General features: G+C 39.7%; 1 protein-coding gene and 1 non-coding gene across 2 annotated transcripts in view; both read left to right on the top strand.

Moving 5' to 3' along the window:
- The first annotated feature begins 13,754 nt into the window (after window positions 1-13,754).
- The window catches only part of FSIP1 (fibrous sheath interacting protein 1), a 198,775-nt gene continuing 189,384 nt past the window's right edge, over window positions 13,755-23,145 (top strand). Inside the window, exon 1 of the mRNA XM_052647356.1 lies at window positions 13,755-13,880. Coding sequence (XP_052503316.1) covers window positions 13,755-13,880 — 126 coding nt within the window. The remainder of the gene's footprint in view (window positions 13,881-23,145) is intronic.
- TRNAC-GCA (transfer RNA cysteine (anticodon GCA)) lies at window positions 17,035-17,106 on the top strand. The gene has a single exon. It is a non-coding gene; the product is annotated as a tRNA-Cys (tRNA).

Raw genomic sequence — 23,145 nt, 5'->3', positions numbered from 1 at the left:
TCTAGAATACATTTTACTATACAGAGGCCCAATTTAAAACAGAGAATGAACAAACAAAATACCCTATGGGGTCAGGGGGTCAGAGACCTAGCTCAGTTCAGAAGTGATTTGGAATCAGACAAGCATGAAGCATGACACCCAGTCCTTGGACTGTGTTCTGAAATTATGAGTTTCTGCCCAGGATTAATTGTTACATTGAAATTACTAAATTTCATTATCCACCAGCAGAGTCTCACATCCATATTCCTGGCAGGGGCCAAATGCCAGAAGCAGAACCGTGTAATCTCAACTGTCATCCAGCAATGGAGACTGCAGCTAGCCTTGGGAAACTTCTGGCAACTCTTTAAATCTTTACAGGTACAGAATTCCTTCAGGTGACCAAACTGTGGAGCCAGCAGGATAAATCAGAGAATAAAATAGTCTGTTACTGTGAGAAATTTCAAGAAGAGAAATTTTCCCTTTCTGGTGAGAATGACTTACTTAGCGGAGCTGATTTCTTGAGGGCAGAACTGGGATGACCCAACCCCACGGGCCAAAAAAGTTTTTTTCTGGATTTTAGAATGTATCTTTATTCTCTTTATTTTACTACTTTTTAAATAATTACTTTTTAAAAAATTTTGGTCACTCTTTGTGGCATTGTGGGATCTTAGTTCCCTGACCAGGGATCAAAGCCACATATCCTGCATTGGACCTGCACCTTCTGCCTTGAAAGTCAGGATCTTAACCACTGGGTCGCTGGGGAAGTCCCTATTTTACTATACAAACACCTGTTAGCTCTCTGGGGGCTTCCCAGGAGGCTCAGTGGTAAAGAATCCGTCTGCAATGCAGGAGATGAGAATTCAGTCCCTGGGGCAGGAGGATCCCTTGGAGAAGGAACTGGCAACCCACTGCAGTATTTTTGCCTGAGAACTTCCATGGACAGAGGAGGACTTGAGGACACGACATCAAATTGGCTTTCTGGGCCATAAATGTATAGCTGCAGTGTGTGTGTTTGTGTGTTGATTTTTATGCATCTCCACAGCATCCTGGCAGTTTCCCCCCACGCACACTGACACTCATATCGCTTGAACAAGTTAAACATGATCACATGACAGTGCATGGGTTAACTCTTTTCACTAAAAAAATCAAAGGGTATCATTATGTATTTGGGCTACCAGATATTGTGAAGTAGTAGCAAGCTTCCCTGGAACTCACAGGGACTTTTAAAACGGGGACATCCTCTGACCGGCACTTGATTCTGTATGTGTGTGCACTCAGTTGCTCAGTTGTGTCTGACTCTTTGCAACCCCATGGACTGTAGTCTGCCAGGCTCCTCTGTCCATGGGCTTCTCCAGGGTTGCCATTTCCTGCTCCAGGGGATCTTCTTGATCCAGGGATAGAACCCATGTCTTGTGTGTCTCCTGCATTGCAGGTGGAGTCTTTACCGCTGAGCCACTGGGGAAGCCCCTGATTCTCTATAGCACTGCATAATAGACAGAGTAAGGAGAGGGTTCAGAATCGAGGAAGCTGGAGGTGAGAACATTCTCATTTCTAGCTTACTCTTTACAAAGGAAGTGCTGAATGTCTGTGTTCAGAGCCCCTGGATTGCCCAGATCCAGGGGTCTCTCTGGTTCCTTTCAGAGCAGCAACCTTATCACTATTTATTCTTTAAAATACAAACTTGAGGTCAGTGTTTTTCAAAGCATGCGCATCGTCATACGGCACCAAAATGACTAGTGTTTGTTAAAATGAAGATTCCTGGACCTACTAACTCAGAGAATAGGGACTAAAATCAACATTGTATTTATTTATTTAGTTTTCAAACTTTAAACTTTTTATTTTGCATTGGGGTATAGCCAATTAACATTAAACTACCAATGTTATGGTAGTTTCAGGTGAACAGTGAAGGGACTAAGCCATACCTATACATTTATCCATTTTCCCCCACACTCCTCTCCCATCCAGGCTGGCACATAACTTTGAGTTGAATTCCATGTGCTATATAGTAGGTCTTTGTTGGTTATCCGTTTTGAATATAGCAGTGTGTAAATGACTTTCCCAAACTCCTTAAACATCCCTTTGCCTACCAGCAAGTTCATTTTCTGTGAGTCTCTTTCTGTTTTATAAATAAGTTCATTTGTATAATTTCTTTTTAGATTTTACATATAAGGGATTACATACGATATTTTTCCTTCTGTGTCTGACTTACTTCACTCAGTATGACACTCTCTAGTTTCATTCATGTTGCCGCAAATGGCAAAAATCAACATTTTAAATAACATCTGAAATGATCCTTATGAACAACAAAATCTGAGAACCCATTTTTAGCAGATTTATTTCATAGCTTTTAAGTACTGAAAAAAGAACTAAACACATACTAAATGCATTTTTACTGTGAATAAAAATAGGATTACTTGTTCCAGAACTTGATTTTTGCTGTTTAAGCCTTGATTTACTCCCCTGGTCTTGCCTCTTGATTACATGGGTAGTGTTGTGGCCAAGCAGGACCAGGAGGAACAGGAGAGAGTGGAGTTTGGGTAAAAGGGTATATGAAATAAAACATGGACTTTTATAGAAAGTCTGCAGGTTTTATAGGAATACAAATAGGTGAGAACTTTAGTCTCTCAAAATTATCAATGGTTATTTGATATTAGGTATCAAATAATAGGAGCCTGGCATGCTGCAGTCCATGGGGTCCCAAAGAGTCGGACATGACTTGGTGACATGACTTGGTGACTGACCAATAACAATTTTATAATATGGAGAGCTTCCCAGGTAACTCAGCAGTAAATAATCTGCCTGCAATTTAGGAGATGCAGGAGATGCTGGTTCCATCATTGGGTGGGGAAGATTTCCTGGAGGCAGAAATTGCAGCCCGCTCCAGTATTCTTGCCTGGGGAATCCGTTAAGGCTCTCATCAGGCTCCAGTCCATGGGGTTGCAAAGAGTGGACACAACTGAGCACATACATATATTTATAATAAGTACTAAGATTAAAAAAAAGTCTGCTCTGATTTTTTGGTATCTAATTCACTCTTCTTTGGATGGCTATTATAGATGTGCATGCTCAGTCACTAAGTCATGTCCAACTCTTTGCGACCCCATGGACTATAGCCCAGGCTCCTCTGTCCATGGGATTTCCCAGGCAAGAATACTGGAGTGGGTTGCCATTTCCTTCTGCAGGGGATCTTCCCAACCCAGGGATAGAACCCATGTCTCTTGCACTGCAGGCAGGTTCTTTACCACTGAGCCACCTGAGAAGCCCCACTTAAAGACGTACCCAAGCACAGTTCAAACAGACAGAACATTTCAGTTCAGTCGCCTCTTGGATCACACCTAAAATCCAAGGAAAGTGAGTTTCTGAAAGCGGATTTGGAGTTTTGTTTTTAACGGAAGGCAATCAGCACCATCTAGTGGACACAAGTAAACTTTCCTCTTGAATTCAGTCCTGTGAGAAGGTGAAGAGAACAAACAGGCTTTGGAACTGGGTTGGAATCCAAATACCATTTAGTTACCAAATAAACTTGGCAAAATCACTTAACCCCCGTGCTCTGCTTCTCAAGTACCGATCTGGGTAATAGCAGTGCTGTTGCATAGGTGTTATGAAGTGACATGGAATGACGTATCTGAGGCATGTCCTAAACCTTCAGTAAATGTTACTTTTTAATAACTAAGCCATAGATTCACACGTCATGGGAACTGTCCAGTAGCACACATTTTTAATTGCCCATCAAAGAAATGACTGTTAAATCTAGTTTGTGGAATCTATGATACAATTCTTAGTGAGGTTTCTCTCCTAGTATCGTGTTACATTTGGCTGAAGCTCATGGTGAGAAAAAGGAAATTGGGACAACAAGGCTGGCATGATAGTTGGAGCCCAGATGGAATACAACGTGGGCTCATTCATTCATTCAAATCTGACTCCACTCAGAAGGAGAATTTCAGGAACAGAGAGAGACTGAAAACAAAAACAAAAACCAGCTTTGAAACCAACGCTGCCATATGTCATCAACCTGGAAGGAGACCAGGGAAATTTTAGCTTAAAATATCTTGACTCTAGATGAAATCTTTATGAATTATTTTGAAAGGCATACTTCTTTCTAGAATATTTTGGGGGTGGGGTATAAACACAGCAGAGAAAAATATGGTGCTCTAACATATCTGAATGTGAATTGTTTTGAGGGTATAATTGCAATAGTTGGCATAGAAGTGTTTCAGGAAATTAAAAACAAAGACACAATTTACTGTGTACTAATACACAACAGAGGATGAGATGGCTGGATGGCATCACTGACTCGATGGATGTGAGTTTGAGTGAACTCTGGGAGTTGGTGATGGACTGGGAGGCCTGGCATGCTGCGATTCATGGGGTCGCAAAGAGTCAGACACGACTGAGCGACTGAACTGAACTGAACTGAGTGTGGTAAGTGTGTGTTTCTGCAAAGTCTTCTAATAGTCATTCTTGCAAAGAAAATAAATGTTAATAAGTTGATACTTATTGTATACTTAACACAAATTCTATGAGTGATAGTCCAAGGAACAAGTTTTTATTCAAAGTAAGTTCTTAAATGGGCAATTTCCAACCCATGATTATGTGAAGCGCTGTTAGCCTTGCTTGGAGATTTGTGTGTTATATTATTCAAATGGTACCCACCCAATAACGTTCTCTGTGTACTCCAATATTTGAATATTTGCTACAGGCTACGTCTCTTGTAAAAGTTATATAAAAGTTTCAGCTTTAGCATCAGTCCTTCCAAAGAAAACCCAGGGCTGATCTCCTTCAGAATGGACTGGTTGGATCTCCTTGCAGTCCAAGGGACTCTCAAGAGTCTTCTCCAATACCACAGTTCAAAAGCATCAATTCTTTGGCGATCAGCTTTCTTCACAGTCCAACTCTCACATCCATACATGACCACTGGAAAAACCATAGCCTTGACTAGATAGACCTTTGTGGACAAAGTAATGTCTCTGCTTTTCAATATGCTATCTAGGTTGGTCATAACTTTCCTTCCAAGGAGTAAGCGTCTTTTAATTTCATGGCTGCAATCACCATCTGCAGTGATTTTGGAGCGCCCCCCCCCCAAAGTCTGACACTGTTTCCACTGTTTCCCCATCTATTTCCCATGAAGAGATGGGACCGGATGCCGTGATCTGTTTTCTGAATGTTGAGCTTTAAGCCAACTTTTTCACTCTCCTCTTTCATCAAGAGGCTTTTTAGTTCCTCTTCACTTTCTGCCATAAGGGTGGTGTCATCTGCATATCTGAGGTTATTGATATTTCTCCCGGCAATCTTGATTCCAGCTTGTGCTTCTTCCAGCCCAGCATTTCTCATGATGTACTCTGCATATAAGTTAAATAAGCAGGGTGACAATATACAGCCTTGACGTACCCCTTTTCCCATAACAGCAAGCAAAATTGACTGGTTAAATTGTGATTGCCTCTTTCTCAGGTGCTCCTGATTCCTGGAATGTTTATCTCAGCTTCTGACTCACAGTGTTTCCTGCCCTTGCTTTTGATTTATCTTGGTATCAGTGGATCTCTATGTTGATTGCTAAGGTTTAACTCTTGCAGGAGAATTAGAACTCTCTGTTCAATTTTCCTGATTTCTCAACTGACTTTAATTTGGAAAAACATATAAAGATTCTGAGAAATGTTGGGAAGAAATTCTTGAGTAGAAACACTAACAAGGAGGACCTTGAGGAAGCAATTGGAGGGCCTGAGACTGGCAGGATGCAGTTATTGATTAGGTAAGATAGGTAAGAAGGTGAGGTGGAGGAGGGGCCGTGGAGAAGTTCAGTTTTTTGACATCTTAAATTTGAGGTCCTTCTTACATCGATGTCACCTAGTCAGATAAGCGTGTGGATTTCAGAGCTGGAGATAGAAATGCAGAATTTAGAAGTATATGGATGACATTTAGAGTCAGGTTTTTACAACCACCACTGTCCTAGTCTGCACACATCACTTTTATCTATTTGATCTTCTGAAAAATACTTACAGAAGACATACCTCACCACCTAACAATGAGGCTAAAAGGTCATGTATTGAAAATGTCTTGTAAACTGTAAAATGCTGCTTATACTGGAAGAAGCAGACATTTGATGGCACTGAGGATGAAGAAAAGTCAATTTGAGGACTCAGGGAAATAGTCTTCATGCTCTGAGAATTATAGAACCACAAAAGAAAGAAAGTGCATGTAGAAATTATTACCTTCTTTGGATTGTAGTCCAATCTGGGCAAAACTATTTTTTATTTACATGCCATCCAACATTTACTAAAAACTTCACAGAACATTATGTTTTTGAGCACACAACAATGTTGTGAGGAAGCAATTATTACTACCCCATTTTACGGAGAAGCAAACTGAACTCGGAGAGGATGAGCTAACCTGTAGAGCATCATATTAATAGTGAGGACAGAGGCATACAAACATCCATACATCCTCGTTCCGGCTTCAACCTAAATACGGACAAACCATTCCACACCCTCCACTGTCCGCCCAGAAGACAGAGGAGACAGTAGAGATTCCCCAGGTCTCAGGGTTTCGTCAGGTTGTGCCCCAGCCGTTCTTGGGCTCCCACGTCTTGTTTCTAGATGGTACTGTCCTTTTCTCCTATCGCGAGACTGGAAGCGTCCGCTTCTGGTTGCCAAGGGAACGGCGTTCCGAGAGGCAAGAGGGCTTAGGACCCGCCGCTTCTTCCACTTGTAGAGAAAGAGAAACTGCGGTGGCGGGAAAAGACCCCTCCCTTTCGGGGGACAGTGGGTGACGCTGAGTGTCAATGCTCTGACGACTGGACACTAGTTTTCGCCCAGAAGGTGAGGGAACGCACAGATTAGCAGCGGAGCTCTGTCGCCGGACTACAAGCCAGTGAAGGAGTGGAGCGTAGTCCCATCTGGCTGCTGGGCTGGGGATGGGCGGGAGGGTGTCAGCAGGGGGCCGGCCCGGAGTTCTGGGAGGGGGCGGTGGGTCTGACCTCGGAGAAGCTTCAGTTTCTTCGAAGGCTGTGCCAGGATTTCCTGGACACTGTAGCAAACGTTCCTGACCGTAAGACCTAGTACCAAGGACTCCCACTGTCCTAGCCCATAAGATCTAGAACTTGTGTTACAAACTAATTACCAGTCATTTTAAATAGTCTATAAGTGACAAAGGATGCCAATAGATATTTCACAGGGGAAAAAAAAAAGGTGGGCAGTAAACATTTGACTAGCGACAACTTCTTTGGTAATTAAAGAAATGTAACTCATAGATACTTTTTGACATGTACCAGCTTGACAAAGGTGAAAATCTTTGACATAATCAGATTGGCCCTGCTGGCGAAACAGACGCTTTCATCTCAGCATACCCTGTTGGTAGTAATGTAATCTGGTACAGTTCTGTTGTAGGACAATTTGGTAATTTACCAAAATTTGAAATTCAAGTGTTCTTTGGCTCAACAATTTAAAAAAATTTATTGAAGTGTAGTTGATATACAATGTTAATTTCTTCTGTATAGCAATGACTCAGTTATACATACATATATATGTATATTCTTTTTCATATTCTTTTCCATTATGGTTTGTCACAGGATATTGAATATAGTTCTCTGGCTATACAGTAGGACATTGTTGTTTATTGATCCTATTTTTAATAGGTTGCCTCTGCTAATCCCAAACTCCTATTCCTCCCCTCTCCTCTTTCCCCTCCCCCTTGGCAACCACAAGTCTGTTCTCCGTATCTGTGAGTCTGTTTCTGTTTTATGTATGTTCATGTTGTACTAAATTCCTCAATAAGTGATATGGTATTTGTCTTTCTCTTTCTGACTGACTTTGCTTAGTATGATAATCTCTAGGTCTATCTGTGTTGCTGCAAATGGCGCCATTTCATCCTTTTTAATGGCTGAATAATGTATTTAATGGCTAAATAATTGTATATATGTACCATGTCTTTGGGCTTCCCTGGTGGCTCAGAGGGTAAAGCATCTGCCTGCAGTGCGGGAGACCTGGGTTCAATCCCTGGGTCGGGAATATCCCTTGAAGAAGGAAATGGTAACCTACTCCAGTACTCTTGCCTGGAAAATCCCAAGGATGGAAAAGCCTGAGGCTACAGTCCATGGGGTCACAAAGAGTCAGACAGGACTGAGCGACTTCACTTTCACTTTTTCCCTGCCTCTTCTCTATCCATTCATCTGTTGATGGACAGATTTAGGTTGTTTCCCTGTCTTCGCTATTGTAAATAGTGCTGCTATGAGCATAGGGGTGCATGTATCCTTTTGAATTATAATTTTGTCTGGGTGTATGCCCAGGAGTGGGATTTCTGGGTCGTATTGCAATTTTTTTTGACTTAGCAATTCAATTTTATATTCTGGACATATAAACATAACTAAGCAAAAATTTGTACAAAGAGGTTAACTTAAAATTGAGGTATTCTTTACATACCATAAAATTTACCCTTTTAATATTGCAGTTCTGTGAGCTTTGACAAACGCATACAGTTTGTGTTTATGTAATTACCCATCACAGTCAAGATATAAAACACTTGCATCATTCTCCCAGAAATCCCCTGATACCAGTTTATGTAGTTAACCCTTCCCTATGCCCAGCCCTGGTAACAGTCATCCATTTTCTGTCCCTATAGTTTTCTCTATTCTAGAAGTCATATAATTGGAAACAAATACTATGGAGACTTTTGAATCTGGCCTCTTTCAACTTAGCAACATATAGTTGAGATTTGCCTAAGTTTTCTATCAGTAGTTTGTTTCCTTATGCTGTCGAGCAGTGTTCCATTGTATGGATGTACCACAGTTGCTTACTCATTGTCTAGTTGAGGGACATTTGGATTGTTCCTAGTTTGGGGAAGTTGTTAATGGAGTTGCTACAAACCTTTATATGCAGATTTTTGTGTGATTATAAATGTTCATTCCTTGGGTGAATATCCAAGTGTGAGATTGTGGAGTCGTAAGGTAAGTGTATGTTGAACACTGTAAGAAAGTGGCAAGCGGTTTCTGCTGACAAACGACTTACATCTTGAATATATAAAGAAGTATCAAGACTCAATAATAAAAAAGATTTGAGCAGACACATCACCAAAGATGTATAGATAGCAAGCTAGCACAAGAAGACGGTCAACATCATTAAGCTATGGGAAAAATTCAAATTAAAACCATAATAAGATACTGCTACACATTCAAATGGTGAAAATTACTTTTTAAAGAAACTAACAATACCAAGTGCCAACAAAGTTGAAGCAAATGGAACTTTCATATATTGCTGATGAGAATACAAAATGGGATAGCAGTGTTGCAGAAACCGCTTGCCACTTTCTTACAGTGTGCTTTATCAGTATTTTCTTTTATGAATCATACTTCTGATGTTGTCCGCCAAGGGATTCCCTGATGGCTCAGATGGTAAAGCGTCTGCCTGCAATGCGGGAGACCCAGGTTCAATCCCTGGGTTGGGAAGATCCTCTGGAGAAGGAAATGGCAACCCACTGTAGTACTCATGCCTGGAAAATTCCACGGATGGAGAAGCCTGGTGGGCTACAGTCCATGGGGTTGCAGAGTTGGACACGACTGAGCAACTTCCCTTTCTTTTCACTTTTTGATGTTGTATCTAAGACATCTTTGCCTAGCCCACGATCACACATATTTCATAGAAAGTTTATAGTTTTGAGTTTTTCTTTTAGGCCTGTGATCAATTTTGAGTAAATTTTTGTTTTGCTTTTTATAGCAAATCTTCCATATAAAAGCTAAATGAAACTGATTTTTAAAATGCTACATCTATGCAATAGAGTATTATGCCATGATTTGAAAGCATGAAATGTATTTGTGTGTGGTGGTACAGAAAAGTCTCTGAAATGCATTAAGTGTGAAAAAGCAAGTTGTGAAGCACCATGCCATTTGTGTGTGTTTGTGTTGGGTAGGAATAGGTAGTTAAAGGATAGAAAGTTTGCATATGCCTAAATAAGTAAGACCTACAAAAATCTATTAACTGTGTTTCTTGGGATGAGGGTAAGTTGAACTTGAAAAACTTTTACATTGTTCTATATTATGTGCTTTTTTCCCCCTCTCATAGGCAAATATTTCTTACGTAATAAATATAGAAAGTAAAAAAAAACCACCACAAATAGTTTTTAGACATTAAAATCATGAAAATAAATGTAATTCTCCTTTTTAAAAAGGCTGGCTATTCATTATTACTAAACAGAGGAGGATTAATTTTCTTTTGATTCTTTCATTCATCCCAAAACATCAAATTACATTGGCCCGGTGTCCCCATTTTGGTTTTAAATCATTCATGGTGGTTGCATTTCTCACAAGCCTATATGAAAAAGTTTAAATTAGTCTCACTTGAATGTTATGAAAACTTTGTACCTCTTAATAGTGATTTGTTGCAAGTTAGAATCTGGTCATATGTCCTTCTGTTTAATGGAATATCAAGAACTGATTAATATTCTATTTTAGAACTATCTTTAATGTAATAAGAAAATGCTGATCACTTAATGTTAAGTGAGAAATACATGGATTCAATTTTTTTGAAAAAATATACAAGGCAAAAATGGAAAAGAAATGTGCCAGCAGTGTTTAGCTCAGGGTGATGAATACTGGGTGATTTTTATTTATTTTTGAATATACTTTAATGTATTCCAGAAAATTTACTACAATAAATAAATTCTTTAATTATGAATTTAAGATACTAGAAAACCAGCAAGTAGAGGTAAGCAAAAGGTAAAAGAAGACACAAGAACATCCATGAACCTACTGGTCCAGAACCCACCACTGTCACTTCTTTGATTTGTGATCATCTTTCAGGTCCCTCTCTGTATATGTCTTTAATTAGAGAAATTGGTCTTGTTTTTTAAACAGGATGTCGACTTCCTTCCTTCCTGCCTTCCTTCCTTGTCTATGCCCTTTGCCAGTTTTCTATTGGAATGCTTCTTTTCCTTGTTGATAAGAACTCTTTAAATATGTAAATGTATTAATCTTTTGTATATTACCTGTATTGCGTATATTTCCTCCAGTTTCTCATCTATCTTTTAATTTAGAGTTTTTTTTTTCTTTTTGGTTTGATACTCAAGAGCAGTCAGTGTTATGCGATCACGTCTATTAGTCTCTTATTTTTTGACTTATGCTCTTGCTGTCCTGCTTGGTAAGTCACTAACCTCATTTTTGGGCTTCCCAGGTGTATTTGTGCATGCTCAGTTGAGTCTGTTTCTTAGTAACACTATGAATTTGTAGCCCACCAGTCTCCTCTGTCCATGGGATTCTCCAGCCAAGAATACTGGAGTGGGTTGCTGTTTCCTCCTCCAGAGGATCTTCCCAACCCAGGGATGGAACCTGTGTCTCCTGCATTGGCAGGCGGATTCTTTACCACTGAACTTGTAAAGTGGCTTCCCAGGTGGCTCAGTGGTAAAGAATTTGCCTGCCAAGTAGGAGACGTGGATTTGATCCCCGGGTGGGGAAGATCCCCTGGAGAAGAAAATAGCAACCCCACCCCATGATTCTTGCCTGGGAAATCCCATGGACAGAGGAACCTGGCAGCTGTAGTCCATGGGGTTTCAAAAGAGTCGAACAGGACTTAGCAACTAAACAACAAAAAACCTCATTATTATGTAAATTAGATGTATGTTTCCTTCCAGTCCCTTGGAGATTTCATATTTTATATTTATTTATTAAGCAATTTAAAAAACTTTTAATAAAGTAATATAGTAAAATATGTCACACTACATTATAATATTTACAATGGAAAAAAAAATCACATCCTTCAGGGACAAATATCTTGAACTTGTAAACATTATGCTTGTTTAACTATTGTTTAGATTTATCAAGTTTTGGATATTCTCTTTGATTTCCTATTTTGACAGATTAGATTTTTTTATACATTTCCTTTTACATACTCCTTCTCACAATCACTCAATATAATTAAGGCACAGTATTTGGTTAAATCAATATTCAGTGCTTATATAATTAAAAGTATTTAATTGTCATTTGACTGTTTGCTTTCTTGTACAATGCTTTATTTTTCTTGTGGAATTTCTCTATGGCTACTGAGATTGTTTTCTAATACGCTCAGATATATCTCTAAGTTCCTAATTCACTGCCCTTTAGCCATACTTTTTTCTATATGGCCAAATCATAAGATTGTTAGTTATATCCCTACCCATCCTGGGAAGTGTGTTTTATTTATGATTTTCAGGAGCAAACATAAAAGAACAGACCTATTTCTAAAGCAAATTGAGAGATTTCTGGAGCCTCTTAGCTGATCCGTGCCATTGGTGGTTTGCTGTGCCCCTCCCATTATTGATGTGTATTATATGGGCTCTGCACAGGCTTCCATCTCATTGCTCCCTCTGTGCACTGCAATAAGTCTCCCTTGACAGGCTGCTTAGCGCATTACAAGACATTTGGCCTTTCAGTGACTTACGCTTTTTGATTGTGATGTGACGGGCCAGAGTGATCCGTCATCCCACAATAATAATGTCAGTGCCTTCCTGAGTGAGCCAGAAACCCTTTTACGGAGTTGAATAATGTTGGGATCAATGCCTTTTTCATTTGCTGAGATGGAAAGAGTTGACCTACTGGTCCTTGACGCCTCGGTACATTGAATGGTTGGGAGCTAAATCATATTATCCCTTTGTGTGCCTTGGAGGAGCATGGGGTTGTTCATGTTTGGGCTTCCTCCTGTGTCCGGAACTTCCTTGGACTCTGCCTTCCCTGTTCAAAAAGAGAAAGATAGATGAGTCATTTTGTAGGGTAAGAAAAGGACATTGTTTCACTTGCTGGGCCAGAGGCAGTTGCCTTTATTCTCTTATGAGAGAAATGGTTTGATTCATAACCAGTAGGAATTTAGGAAAGGGTTTGTTGGAAGATATCCAGTCACACATATGTAAAGCTAAGTATTGAGAAGGCAAACTCTGAAATTCTCTCTGTTTCTTCCATTTTATTTGGCATGTATGCCACCCCAGTGTTACTGAACAAATCTGGGATGGTCCTAATCAAGGGCACAGTTTGGCAGGATTGAGGTGCTGGCAATACTCAAGTTTTCTCATGAGATTAAACCACCCTGCCTAATATCTCCTGCTTTAGGAAACAGTCCTGGGAACAGAGCAGCCAAACTGGTATAAGGCCTTTGGATGGTGTTACCTGAAAAATAGTTACGGAGATTGGCAATGTGTATCCAGATAATGAAAGTCTGTCCTCTAGTAGATAGAGTAGGTTCAGTTCTCTCTTGCTTCAGGGCAGAAGTGGAATTGCGTGTCTCAGAAGGGCAGGGTTGAAAGAAGAGTGGTTACCAGCAGCAGCAGCAGCAGCAGCAGCAGGTACTCCATGAAGATTCCGTACCAAGGAAGAGAGGAGAAATCAGAGCTGAGAGGGAGCCCAGGCTGAAGGCTGAGCTAGAATAAGGAAAGCAAAACCAAAAGCAAGTAGAGGCCTTGGGAAATTATTACTATGAAGCATGAGTCTTGGCTGAGAGGTGTGGTTCTCTAAAAGGGTCTTCTAAGGCCTAGGACATAGTAAGTGTTTCTGTTGGAGATGTAGAAAGCCGCTGAATGGCATTCACTTCTGCACTTTTTTAGCCACTTTCAGAATCTAACATCCTGGGCAGCATGCTTTTTTCCACTTACAGTGATGTAAAATGTAATGATCCGTGGACATAGACATCTTTTGATGAAGTTAGGGTCCTGTGAGTTTGGTAGCAACATAATCCTTGTAATAAAGGCTCTGAGTTAACTGAATGTTAACAGTGATGAAACATTTAAACATACAAGTCACAGCTTGCTTAAAATTTTGTTTTAGGATATCAATGGATATTATAAAGGGAAACTTAGATGGAATTTCAAAACCAGCCTCAAATTCAAGGACACGTCCTGGGAGCCAAAGTTCAAATGCTTCTTTGGAGGTGCTCTCACCAGAACCAGCATCCTTCAAGGTACTTTGCTGTTTAGAAATGATATAAATGACTTCTTTCAATCTCTAGCAATTTGTAAACCAGAGCTGTTGCTAACATCCCCTTCTAATGTTCCTCTTTAAAAGGTGTGTTCTGGGAGCACTCACAGATTTCTTGTTTGTTACTTTAGATCTTTTAATGTGAAAATACTCTTTCCTTCTTTACTTTCCCGTCTTTTGGTGGGGGGGATAGAGTATGGGGCTTATTTTTTCATAGTTGTACTTTGATAATGCTCATTTGTTAACTTTTCTTCTTTCATAAGAGAGCTTTGTATTCCAATATCTACTATGCCACCATTGACTCTTACTATGAAAAAGATTCATTAATTTAAAAAACAGAGTTTGGATCAAGACCACATGGTATATATTTAGTAGGTACATTACCTGGCTGTGACTCCCTTTATTATCTTTATTAGTCTTTCTATCTTTTCTCAAAATATCTAATTCGATGTGTGTGTGTGTTTTTAAAGAATCTGTTTTTCTCTCTGTGATGTGGGGCAGTTTATTTGTCTTAAGGTTGTGGGAAACAAAAATTTTGAAGCTTATGGTGAAAATTTGCTTTGCAGTTTTATGACTCCTTTCTCACATAGTCTTTTGACTTATGGGTTAGACTGCATTACGAAACTCTTAGAGGATTGTCTATCATGATTTAATGCTGGAAATAGAAAGCATTCTAGGCATTTCCAGCCTAGAATGTATTCCAGATCGAATACAAGAAATTCAGCTCCTAAATCAGTTGAGGGCCAGCTGAAAAGGAAATCACGGAGGGGACTTTTCTTGGATCATTGGTTCTCAGGTCACGCTGTGCATGCATGCTCAGTCACGTGCAACTTGTGACCCCATGGCCTGTAGCCTGTCAGGCTCCTCTGTCCGTGGGATTTTCCATTTCCTCCTCCAGGGGGTCTGCCCTACTCAAGGATCAAACCCAGGTCTCCTGTGTCTTCTGCATTGCAGGCAGATTCCATACTGCTGAGCCACCAGGGAAGCCCAGTCACACCACCTTATCCAAAATCCAGAGATCTGAAAGCTGCTGCTGTTGCTGCCTCTGATATTCTACACATCTCTCAGAACCAGAAAACTGGTGACTAGACATGCAGAGGTGACTGCCTTTGATATTTCTTGTCAATATTATAGGGGTTCCTTGGTGGATCAGTCAGTAAAGAGACCAGCTGCATATCAGGAGCTTAGCAAGATGGCTTCTACCTTATTCCTCTGGTATAAATTCTGTGCAGATGCACCTAATTGGATGAAACTAACACATATCCAGAATCCAGCCTGCAAGCAGCTTTGTAAAATACAGTTTCTAGCTTAACTCTTATGTTTTGTTTCACCTAATCCTGCATCATCACTGTGTGTTAACTCTTACAGCATTGTAATAATTCTTGATATCTGATGAGATCGGTCTCCCCATCATATTTTTCTCTAGGACTGTCCTAGCTGTACTTAGCTTTTTGTTGTTTTTATATTTTAGAACAGTTTTCAAGTTCTATGAAAAATACTGTTGAGGTTTTGATTGAAATTGCTTTGAATTTATAGATTAATTTGGAGAGAATTTCTAACTTTATGATAGTAATCTTCCCATCTATTTACATAGCATCTCATTGACTTCTTTGCTTCTAATTTAAACATTTTACAAACTGTGAAATTCACTCTTTTTTGGTGTTTAATTCTGAGTTTGGCACGTGTGTGGAGTGATATTATCACAGTCACAATATAGAACAGTTCCATCATTACCTCTCAAAAATGCTAGCCTGTCAAAAACAGTCTCTCCTACTCTTAATCCCTGAAAACTCTGGATCTGTTTTCTGTCTCTATAGTTTTTCCTTTTCCAGAAGGTCATATGAATTAAGTTAAAAAAAAATGTAGCTTTTGAGTCTGGCTTTTGTTTGCTGGCACAATGTGTTTGAGACTCATCCATGTTGATGCTTGTTCACTCACATCTTTTAATTGCTTAGTAGTGTTCCATTGTGTGGGTAAACCACTGTTTGCTTATTCATTCCCCAGGTGAGGAACATTTGAGTAGTTTGCAGATTTTGGTGATTATGAATAAAGCTGCTGTAAATATTTGCATACATATAATAAGTATAAAGTAGTATCTCATTGAGGGTGTAACTTGAATTTCCCTGATGACTAATAATGTTGTGTTTTTATGTGCTTATTTACAATTCATATATCTTTTTTGGAAAGTTTATGTTCAAAAGACTCTATCTAGAATACATAAAGAACTCTGAAAAAATCAACAGTAAGTAAATAGTCTTTTGTCAGATATATGATTTGCAAATATTTTCTCCTAGTCTGTAGCTTGGTTTTTCTTTCTTTTAACTGTGTCTTTTAAAGAGCATTTAACATTTTAAGTGCAATTCATCATGCTTTTTTCTTTTGAGAATTGTGTTTTTTGGTTGTATCTAAGAATCCTTTGTCTAACCCAAGTTCCCAAAGATTTTTTTCCTGTTTTTTCTTCTGAAAGTTTTATAGTTTTATATTTTGCATTTAGATACTTGCCTCTTTTGTTGCCAGTGAGAAGGCTTTTCTAAGCCCAATATTCTTTCCAGTGTGGGTTGTTTAGTTTAGATATTTTTCTCTGGCCACTTTATTTTTTTCCCTTTGTCTTTGATATCTATTATTACTCCCCTAGGTATGGACTTATTTAACTTGTCTTTCTGAAGACTAGTACTACTTCAATGTAAGAATATGTGTTTTTTATTTATTTTTTTAAAAAAATTCTTAGCCACTGTATTTTCATGTTTTGAATATTGCTTGCATTATTTTTTTCTATTTTGACATCCTGGAAGTCCAATAAAATTTCTGTTGAACCTTTCTCTTCTATTCTTTAGGTCTCTTAAAATAAAAAAAAAAAATTTCATTTATTTCTCTGTGCATCATGCTGGGGAATTTTTAATATATATTTCTTGGAATTCTTTCTAATACTATGTCAAATCTGTTCTTTAATCTATCCATTGAATTTTTAATCTTAATGATATATTTTTAATTTCTTGAAGTTCTTTGTCATTTATTTTCAGATGTATCTTAATCTTTTTGTGTTATTTGGATTCTTTCTTCAGACTCATTAGAACTATTTATCTTTATCAGCTTTTTATAATAACATCTTAAGTTCTTTTGTTTATTCTGATAGGGCTTCCCTGGTAGCTCAGTTGGTAAAGTGTCTGCCTGCAATGCAGGAGACCCTGGTTCGATTCCTGGGTTGGGAAGATCTACTGGAGCGGGATAGGCTACCCACGCCAATATTTCTGGGTTTCTCTTGTGGCTCAGCTGATAAAGAATCTACCTGCAATGTGGGAGACCTGGGTTCGATCCCAGGGTTGGGAAGATCCCCTGAAGGAAAAGGCTACCCACTTCAGTTTTCTGGCCTGGAGAATTCTTAAAAAGAATAGCTTATTCTTTTTGTGTTATTTGGATTCTTTCTTCCGTTCAGTTCAGTTCAGTCGCTCAGTCGTGTCCTACTCTTGGTGACCCCATGAATTGCAGCATGCCAGGCCTCCCTGTCCATCACCAACTCCCGGAGTTCACCCAGATTCACGTCCATCAAGTCAGTGATGCCATCCAGCCATCTCATCCTCGGTCGTCCGCTTCTCCTCCTGCCCCCAATCCCTCCCAGCATCAGAGTCTTTTCCAATGAGTCAACTCTTCGCATGAGGTGACCAAAGTATATTTATCTTTATCAGATTTTTATAGTAATATCTTAAGTTCTTTTGTTTATTCTGACTCTTGCTTACTGTTAGTCATGTGTTCATGGCTTTTGAACTTTGGGATTATAAGTTTTAATTTTGGAAAATTTATGAAGCCTGATTTGAAGCTGTACCTTCCAGAGCAAGTTTCTGTTTGCTTCTACCAAATGGCTCAGAGATACCACTGGCATGAATCTTTTTTTTTTGGCTAATTTTTCATCTTGAAGCATTCCAGAGCACATGAATAATATTAATGAGAATTCAAACCCCCATAAAGCATGACCCCATGGTTGCACATTCTCAGGGAAGACTGTTTCCCACTCGGAACACAGACACGTGTTTTGTTTGTATCCTGTGCGTTTGGATAGATACAGTTTTCTAATCTGCACTGTCACAGAGGAGGCACCGTTTTAAGGGATCTAGCTTCATGAGGCAGGAGAGGGAAGGGTCTTCTCCATCCTGTCTTGCATGAGCCCAAGTCCTAGTCTCCTAGCTCTGTGTAGGTGGTAAAGCCGAAGGCCATGGCTTTCTGAGGCCAGCAAATTTTTCTTTTACCTGTCCTGGTACTAGTGGTAAAGGGTCCTGCCTGCCAATGCAGGAGACATAAGAGATTCAGGTTCAGTCCCTGAGTTGGGAAGATCCCCTGGAGGAGGGCATGGCAATGCACTCCAGTATTCTTGCCTGGAGAATCCCATGGACAGAGGAGCCTGGTGGGCTGCAGTCCATAGGGTCACAAAGAACCAGACATGACTGAAGCAACTTAACACACACACACTCCGCTTCCACCCAACCCCCACCAGGGCATCTGCTTTAAGGGTTTACAAGGTTCCTATTTCAGTTTTTGTTGTTGTTCTTATTCAGTCTCTAAGTTGTGTCTGACTCTTTGGAACCCCATAGGCTGCAGTACGCTAGGCTTCCCTGTCCTTCACCATCTCTGAGTTTGCGCAAACTCATGTCCATTGAGTTGGTGATGCCATCCAACTATCTCATCCTCTGTCATCCCCTTCTCCTGCCTTCAATCTTGCCCAGCATCATCGTCTTTTCCGATGTGTCAGCTCTGCATTAGGTGGTTAAAGTGTTGGAGCTTCAGCTTCAGCACCAGTCCTTCCAATGAATATTCAGGGTTGATATTTTTTAGGATTGACTGTTTAATCTTTTTGCTGTCCAAGGGATGCTCAAGAGTCTTCTCCAGCACCACAGTTTGAAAGCATTAATTATTTGGTGCTTAGCCTTCTCTATGGTCTAACTCTCACATCTGTACATGATTACTGAGAAAAGTGTAGCTTTGCCTATATGGACCTTTGCTGGCGAAGTGATGTCTCTGCTTTTTAATATGCTAAGTTTGTCATAGCTTTTTTCCCAAGGAGCAGTTGTCTTTTAATTTCATGGCTGCAGTCACTGTCTGCATTGGATCACTGATTTTGGAGCCCAAGAAGATAAAAGTCTGTCACTGTTTCCATCTTTTCCCCATTTATTTGCCATGAAGTGATGAGACCTGATGCCATGAACTTATCTTTTTGAATGTTGAGTTTCAAGCCAGATTTTTCACTCTCTTCTTTCACCTTCATCAAAAGTGTCATTAGTTCCTCTCTGCTTTCTGCCATTAGGGTGGTGTCATCTTCATATCTGGGGTTGCTGATATTCTTTCCTGGCAGTCTTGATTCCAGCTTGTGATTCATCTAGCCTGGCATTTTGCATGATGTACTCTGCCTATAAGTTAAATAATCAGGGTGACAATATACAGCCTTGACGTAATCCTTCCCCAATTTTGAACCAGTCCATTGTCCCATATCTGGTTCTAACTGTTGCTTCTTGACCTGCATACAGGTTTCTCAGCTTTTAGTTTGCTTTTAATTTCTGTTGACTGGCAATTTCCCCAGTATTCTTGTGAACTTAGAACTGTTCATTTCTAAGTAGATGGAAGGTTTCAGTTTATTCAGTTTTCCATATAGCCTAAACTGAAATCTAAAACAATTTTAGATTCCAATAGCCCAAAACAATTTTAGACTCTTTAGTCTCAAGCTTACTGATTATAAACCTAAACTCTGGAGTTATGGATTCAAAATAGGCTTTATGTAATTTTGGGAAAATTATTAATACTTCAACTCTGTGTCAGTTTCCTAATCTGTTCAAATGTGTAATATTACTGTCCACCTCTTAGGCATGTTTTGGGGATAAAATGAGTGAAATATCTACAATTTTTACAAGTGACTAGCACCTAGTACAGAAAAGGCAATGGCACCCCACTCCAGTACTGTTGCCTGGAAGATCCCATGGATGGAGGAGCCTGGTAGGCCGCAGTCCATGGGGTTGCGAAGAATCAGACACGACTGAGCGACTTCACTTTCACTTTTCACTTTCATGCGTTGGAGAAGGAAATGGCAACCCACTCCAGTGTTCTTGCCTGGAGAATCCCAGGGATGGGGGAGCCTGGTGGGCTGCCGTCTCTGGGGTCGCACAGAGTTATACATGGCTGAAGCAACTTAGCAGCAGCACCTAGTAAGTACTCAATACGTCTTAGCTAATTGGCCTTAATTCTTTAACCTAATTGGTCAGTCCTTCCTGTGTTATTTCTCATGTGATTCAGTGTAAAGTCAGACACACAGTAGCTAGTCACATAACTGTGTTTAACAAATTTAGAATGAAATTTTTACCATTTTATGTAGGTAGGATAATGTATTTACAAAGACCTGACGAATTTTAGAGTAGCAAAGGATTAGTATTTCTGCTTACATATTCCTAGGTGATGAGTTTTTTTTAAAGCAGCAGCTTCACAATATTGATGCACATGTTTTAAAACATAGCTTGATATTACCTCATTCAAAATTTATTTAAAAGAAATATATCAGCAATTCCAGGCATATTTTATTTGAACCTGCTAAGCTATAGGTAAAAACAAACTCTAGCATATTTATTAACCAACGAGGACTTTGATACTTATATCAAAGGCAAAACGTTGTAAAAGTTGTGATTTGTCTTAAAAAGTTCGTGGAAAATCAGTAAGGTTCATCTGGGCTTAGGGTAGAAAATCCACAGGTATGCTGCATGTTGACTGCTGACTGCAAATGATTTAGTGTCTGTAAGACCTTTTACATTGTCAGAATAATAAATCCTAGTATTTTGATTAGTTTTATTGCTCATTTGTCTTTTATTAATTTCTTGCCAAAATTTCTGAGTGGCAGAAAATGAATTTAAAATGTTAGAGTTTTTTTTTTTTTTGGCCACATGGTGTATAGCTTGTGGGATCTGGTTTCCCGATCAGGGATTGAAGCCGTGTCCCCTGCAGTGGAAGCATGGATTCTTAACCACTGGACTGCCAGAAAGTCCCTAAAATGCTAGAATTTTAACGGAATTTCTGTAGTAATGGTATAGTTCTCATTCTTAGAATTTTGGTTTATGTTGCTTCTGAATATTTTTCTTGAAAGAGCCAATTGTTGCACTGGTGTAAAAATCTCATGGCTTTCAGATAGGTATCTAATTGTTTGGAAGTGTTTTCATAGACTGTCTAACTTTCCTGGGACTAACATGGAGATGAAGTAGGGGACATGGAGTAATGAAAAGTGGAGACTGAATGTGGCTTTGAGAATGAAGAAGTAAGAAAAAGCAAACGGGCTACAGGGTAGACAATCAGAGGGGTTGGGAATAGAGAGGCCCATGGGCAGTGGGATGGGGAGATGGCTGGTGCTAGCGGAGTGGGAAACTGTGGGTAAAATTGTGAAATGGGCAGTATTTGCCTTTTGTTCTGTTTCATGTCTTTTGTCTCATTTTTCCTGCTCATTCTAAGCGTCAAGATCATATGGGATAACACGTGTGAAAGATCTTTGTGTATTCTGAAATGTGGTATCTGAGTAGTTGCTAATATCTAGTTATGTTCAGTTCAGTTCAGTTCAGTTCAGTCGCTCAGTCGTGTCCGACTCTTTGTGACCCATGAATTGCAGCACGCCAGGCCTCCCTGTCCGTCACCAGCTCCCGGAGTTCACTCAAACTCATGTCCATTGAGTTGGTGATGCCATCCAGCCATCTCATCCTCTGTCATCCCCTTCTCCTCCTGCCCCCAATCCCTCCCAGCATCAGAGTCTTTTCCAATGAGTCAACTCTTTACATGAGGTGGCCAAAGTACTGGAGTTTCATCTTTAGCATCATTTCTTCCAAAGAACACCCAGGGCTGATCTCCTTTAGAATGGACTGGTTGGATCTCCTTGCACTCCAAGGGACTCTCAAGAGTCTTCTCCAACACCACAGTTCAGAAGCATCAATTCTTCGGCGCTCAGCCTTCTTCACAGTCCAACTCTCACATCCATACATGACCACTGGAAAAACCATAGCCTTGACTAGATGGACCTTAGTCAGCAAAGTAATGTCTCTGCTTTTGAATATGCTATCTAGTTTGGTCATAACTTTTCTTCCAAGGAGTAAGCGTCTTTTAATTTCATGGCTGCAGTCACCTTTTGGAGCCCCCAAAAATAAAGTCTGACACTGTTTCTACTGTTTTCCCATCTATTTCCCGTGAAGTGATAGGACCAGATGCCATGATCTTCGTTTTCTGAATGTTGAGCTTTAAGCCAACATTTTCACTCTCCTCTTTCACTTTCATCAAGTGGCTTTTTAGTTCCTCTTCACTTTCTACCATAAGGGTGGTGTCATCTGCATATCTGAGGTTGTTGATATTTCTTCCGGCAATCTTGATTCCAGCCTGTGCTTCTTCCAGCCCAGCGTTTCTGATGTACTCTGCATAGAAGTTAAATAAGCAGGGTGACAATATACAGCCTTGACGTCCTCCTTTTCCTATTTGAAATCAGTCTGTTGTTCCATGTCCAGTTCTAACTGTTGCTTCCTGATCTGCATATAGGTTTCTCAAGAGGTAGGTCAGGTGGTCTGGTATTCCCATCTCTTTCAGAATTTTCCACAGTTTACTGTGATTCACACAGTCAAAGGCTTTGGCATAGTCAATGAAGCAGAAATAAATGTTTTTCTGGAACTCTTGCTTTTTCGATGATCCATCAGATGTTGGCAATTTGATCTCTGGTTCCTCTGCCTTTTCTAAACCCAGCTCGAACATCAGGAAGTTCACGGTTCACGTATTGCTGAAGCCTGGCTTGGAGAATTTTGAGCATTACTTTGGTAGTGTGTGAGATGAGTGCAATTGTGTGGTAGTTTGAGCATTCTTTGGCATTGCCTTTCTTTGGGATTGGAATGAAGACTGACCTTTTCCAGTCCTGTGGCCACTGCTGATTTTTCCAGTTACCCCTGTATAAAAATCCATTCTCAGGGAAAGATCAGCTTGATTCATTTATGCCAAGATATAAATTACTGACAGGGCTTGTGTGACTTCTAGCAATTTCAGCATTTTCAGGAAACTGTGCAGCTTTAAGAATTAACTAGATATTATGGAATTTTAAGCTTTACCTGGCCTTTCACAGAAGAATAGTTTTGAACAGGGAACCCTCTTTAACACTTCCCACATCACATAAAGTAAGCATTGTTTTGCTTATTATAAATTAGGTCTCTACTAGTTTCAGTCCATAATGTACCTGTTTTCTTCTCTGTTAAATTGGGGCAGTA

This window comes from Budorcas taxicolor, chromosome 10, assembly GCF_023091745.1.
Source record: "Budorcas taxicolor isolate Tak-1 chromosome 10, Takin1.1, whole genome shotgun sequence".
In the NCBI taxonomy this organism is placed as follows: Eukaryota; Metazoa; Chordata; class Mammalia; order Artiodactyla; family Bovidae; genus Budorcas; species Budorcas taxicolor.
The sequence above is the reverse complement of the archived record's forward strand: the minus strand, read 5'-3'. Positions and strand labels throughout refer to the sequence as shown.